Source organism: Aplidium turbinatum, chromosome 1 (assembly GCF_918807975.1).
Source record: "Aplidium turbinatum chromosome 1, kaAplTurb1.1, whole genome shotgun sequence".
Classification (NCBI taxonomy): domain Eukaryota; kingdom Metazoa; phylum Chordata; class Ascidiacea; order Aplousobranchia; family Polyclinidae; genus Aplidium; species Aplidium turbinatum.
The window spans coordinates 8,636,703-8,641,712 of record NC_137472.1 but is presented as its reverse complement, the minus strand read 5'-3'; the positions used below and the strand labels follow the sequence as shown (position 1 = coordinate 8,641,712).

Genomic DNA, 5,010 nt, shown 5'->3' with positions numbered 1-5,010 from the left:
TTTCTCCGTACGATGGCATCTGAAAAACAAACTTGGTTTAACCTTTTCAAAACAGCACGCTACAAAAGTATTCTTTTGGATGTCAATCATCGTCATGTTCTAAAGGAAAACAGATGAAACAGTAAATGATAGTTTTGCCAGCTACAAGGTAGCATTATTAATAGCAAAGCACAAGAGACCGTTTATTGATGGCAATTTTGAGAAAAGGGGAGTGATGATATACTGGAACCGTGTTTCTACAAAAATTCAAATTACAGTAAAGAATCAAGAACTTCACCAAAAACCGTAATCTGTCGATTACAAAAGATGTCTGATAGCGTAAAATTTAGTCAAAAAGATTCTTGAATATCTCCAGTTCTTCTCAATGACGACAAATGAGAGCACAGACACGACAGATGCAGCTCAGCTGGCAACACTTGTGTGTCAAGTAAACATTGTACTGTGTTGTTAAAGACTTGTTCTGCTGCTTTCTATCAAGGATACTACCATTAAAGACGATGTTCTGAATGCATTACGTCAACGCCTCGAAAAGATACATCTGAATCTGTCAAAAGTGGTGTTAGTAAGCTATGGCCGGGGCTTAAGTTGTCAACCTCCTAGTGGTGAGCCCTGGGAATTGATTCTTGCAATCAAGCGAATGACAACAAATCGAGACAGCAATTGTATAGCTCACAGAAGTCAATGCAATTCAATCCTGTACAGAGTGATGACGATCCAGAGCATGCGCCCTTCATGTCTAATAGCTGTTCAAGGCGGGTACCTTCGGTTGTCGTATGGGAAGGCATCATCTTGCTCCAGTTGAATGCGGAAGGCCTGACAAGTCTAAAATCGACATCTCAGAACAACTAGTGAAGACCAACCAACAAACAGCTATTCTTCCACAGGAGACACACGCCTTCCAAGATCTTGCAAAATTTGATTTTTCCCCGCAGTTAGAAAAAGGTCGCCGACTCCTGGTTTAATACATAACTTAAAAATTTAATCAGTTGTCTTTTTGCCCAGTTATCGTTTTGTTTTGCAGAAAAGCAAACTCGTAATCTGTTAGTGGCAAAACTTGTAAAAAAGTGGAAAGGATCGAATAGCTTGCATGCCAATGTATTCGCTCTCAAAAATACCCCAACCAATCTGAATATAGTTTACTAGATTAGTGCATAAAGATTTTATATGGGCTATTTTATTCTTACCTGACTTCCGAAAAGAATTTCTGTCACAACAGCAAAGCAAAGAACCACAAAGATTGTGTTCTTGTGCTTGTAAAACACGTTTTGGAGATTTTGTAGAAATCTCTTTAATAACAAACTTTTCTTTGTTTGAGTTTGTCCCATTTTGTTTAGTGGCAAATCATTCTTATGTTTCTACTTCTCAGCTTTTTATGTTGTCTAGACTTCCAACAAACAAATACGATTTTTGTTACAAAAATGTATACAATAAATTTTATTCGTCCGCCGCGTTAGCTCTGTAGTTACACGCCCGGCTCAAGATCATCCTGCGCAAGTTCGATTTTCGGGGTGTGCGCTCGAGCAACGCATTTTCAGGACTGCTCTCTATTCAGCGGCACCTAGTGAATGGAATACTTCCCCTGCAACAACACTTCAACAATTGGAAACTCCACTCTGCCAATCTCGGTAATCAGCCCTGCGTCAAGAGCCTCTCTACAAGTATGCGAAACTACCAGGAATAGTCAATCAAGGCTTTGTCAGTCTAAAGATAAAGATTCAAAACCAAACAATACCAACCGTCTTTTTTCAAGAATTAGAATCACAGTTCTTGTAGTTGTAATTAAGATCACAAAGTTTGTAAATCACGGCGTGTTTTTAACCTGCTAGGTGACTAATGGTTTGAGTGTTCACTGATGAATCGGTAGACTTGGATTTTATACTTTTCTGGGTCATAAAAAAAATGCTGATTAAAGTGATTCTGAACCATGTGCCCTCCTGGCAACCTAGCAGAGTGGTGAGAGCCCATATACTGTAGGCTGGTTCGACACCACTCGACAACATGCGGCCTTGTTTTTGCCAAAAGGCATGCCTTAATGTGGACACGAAGACTGGTTTTCTTGCCTTCCGTTAAATATGTCTAAATCGTCATCTACCGGACGTAAGCATGGATACGACATCTCAACCAAAGAATGGACTGTGTTGGACTGACTCTCTATCCGACAAGTCGACAATATCCGCTTTGCATTTGAGAACATCTGAGAGCAACGTAATCTGTTGTGGATACAACACATTATGCGAACGCTTTACTATTGTTAGTATAATTTCGTAGTCAATGTTTTTTGCACTGACCATAATCATAACCCTAAGCAGGCTATATTGTGAATGGTAGAATATTTTTCTTAAATAGACAAGTAGACATAGTATGTTGTCTACTTGGTCAATATATTGTTAATATGATCAATTTAGAATTGTTATCGTAAGAAATCAAAACGAGATACAACAACAGCAAAATGTAGCTGTGTCTTGATAGAAAAACACAAAGACATTCTTGATGGCAGGGAAGAATAAATTATTTCTTAGCTAACTTCCAATTAAATTCTCGATAAATAAGCTTTAAATTTGCTACCTTTTATAGCGTTAAGGCTTTGCTAGTTCTTGTGCAGAGCTCACCCTCATATTTAGGTTATGTAAATAGAGAAATGGATTAGGTTATTTTGATAACTAAGAGTACATTTGTTTTTCTGCGTCTTATTTTAACCTCTTACTCTTTTTATTATTTTCACTGTTGTTTCTTTGTGTTCTTGGTCATATGCTAATAAATAAGTTACAAGGCCTACAATTAAGCTTAGAGTAAGCTATACTGTATAAATAAGTTTTCAAAACCAAAAGCTGTCTTGACTTTGGTAGTGATATTTCGCTGGGAATGCAATCATTATTAGCTTAACGTCCTAAATATCAACAGCAGCATCTATAGCAGCAAGAAAACTTCTTTCTAAAGCCCTAATATATATTTCTTTATAGCTTCAACTATTTGTATAGGATGCCGTTCCATTTATTCCCACCTCAGCAGTCTAAAAAGCTTGCCATGTCTTGTCGTTAATAACATAACATATGCTTATTGTATAGCACGTTATGTCCGGTTTCGGGGCAAATTCTTGTTTGTTAAAGGCTCATGCTGTACTTTGTTAACAATGCATTGATGGTGATTAAAGTCGTGGCAAAATGTCCAATTTAGCACCGATCTAAAAAAAAACATCATTTCTAGAAAATTGATTTTCAAATTCACGTTATTAAATTGTGTGTTTTGGAAAATAATTTGATATCCCATTAAATATTAGAAAGTTACAATTGTTGTTAGTTAAACCCAAACTGTTGCAAAATAAAGGAGAATGTTTATTATCTGTAATAGTAAAAGATAAAAAATAAATATTTACGTAAGTTTAGTAGAAGTGTTTACTTTGAGTCCCAGTAACCCGTCCCATGACCCGATGAGGTCCAGAAACCCATGGGGCCTTGGAACTCGTGAGTCCAAACAACAAGTGGTTCATCAGTAATGTCAAGCCTGTGCCTTTTCCAGTGTTGTTCCCAGGCTCTCTCTACTCGGCTATGAAACTAAATCAGTAAAATTGCTAATGGAATTTAAAAATTTGTTAAAGTAAATCGTTTCAAAAACTGAACGCATTGCATACCGTATAGACTTCTTCTTCTTCAATTACCTTGCAAGTTAATTTCATTTTGTGTTGAACTTGTTGTATTTGCATCCAATTTACGAAAATGTCTGGACGTGGCAAAGGAGGAAAAGGTTTGGGAAAGGGAGGCGCTAAGCGCCACAGAAAAGTCTTGCGTGACAATATCCAGGGAATCACCAAGCCCGCTATCAGGCGTCTCGCTCGTCGAGGCGGTGTCAAGCGCATTTCCGGCTTAATTTACGAAGAGACCCGAGGCGTGTTGAAGGTCTTCCTTGAGAACGTGATCCGCGACGCCGTCACCTACACGAAGCACGCAAAACGAAAGACCGTCACCGCCCTCGATGTCGTTTACGCGCTGAAGCGCCAAGGACGAACCCTGTACGGTTTCGGCGGTTAGAAGACTCATCATGAGTCATCAATGACATCAATGACATCAATGACTCATCAATGACAATTCTTTGCAATGAAATGAAACGACCGTTTATTAGGTTTTAAAGAACTAAGAAACAAAGTACATCTGCAATACACAAGCCATAAATATAAAACGAACAAAGTAAGTCAGTCTCACACGATCAGAACTTAAAGCAACAGAAAGTCCCTTTAACTGAACACTGCAAGAAAAGCTCTTATGAAAACGGGCTTGCTGAGATTGAGTGAGCCAAGAGGCGCGAACAGAGAAAACAATCAAGGTAAAGCGCGCCGAGCAGAGAAACCATAACGTACAAACATACATAAAATAAACGTAAATTTACAACAGCCTGAACCAGGCATTGGCGCCTCAGAAATAATTAAAACAAATATTCCTATTTATATGTTGCATGTATGATTGTTTCTGTCTTGTCGTTATTGTCGTCTTGTCTTATCAGGCATAAACCCATATTGGCATTGGTTTATTTCTGGGTGTAATTTGTTTCTAACTCTGTTCATGATGACTCTCAGCAGTAGTTTAATAATATGGGATATCAGACTAATTGTGCGATGTTCTTCGCATTCTCTTGTGCCTGGTTTCTTCGGGATTGTAATGAAAATAGATTTTGTCATATCAGTTGGAATTTCACCGGTGTCATATATTTTGTTGAAGAGTGCGTGGAGTACGTCAATGCCAATATCATCTAGTGCTTTTATCATTTCGGTGCTTAGGTGGCAGAATACGGTGCGATACTGATGAGCCCAGCCTCATGGGCGAAACACGTGTCTATCGCTGTCAATTCTTGCTACAAATCAGCTGCCGAGAAACATATTATAAGACATGGGTTACTGATTATCCACAATAATTATTATACCGAAACAATGGTGATCTGTGAAGTTGCAAAAACAATGGCATTCTTTGCACTGTTAAAGTTGTTGTCTTGTATAACCTGAGATAGATCCACTTTTGCAAC

General features: G+C 38.3%; 1 protein-coding gene across 1 annotated transcript; it reads left to right on the top strand.

Moving 5' to 3' along the window:
* Positions 1–3,713: 3,713 nt before the first annotated feature.
* On the top strand, positions 3,714–4,025 carry LOC145775674 (histone H4-like). The gene has a single exon (XM_082587014.1). The coding sequence runs from the start codon at positions 3,714–3,716 to the stop codon at positions 4,023–4,025; it is 312 nt and encodes a 103-aa protein (XP_082443140.1).
* Positions 4,026–5,010: the final 985 nt, after the last annotated feature.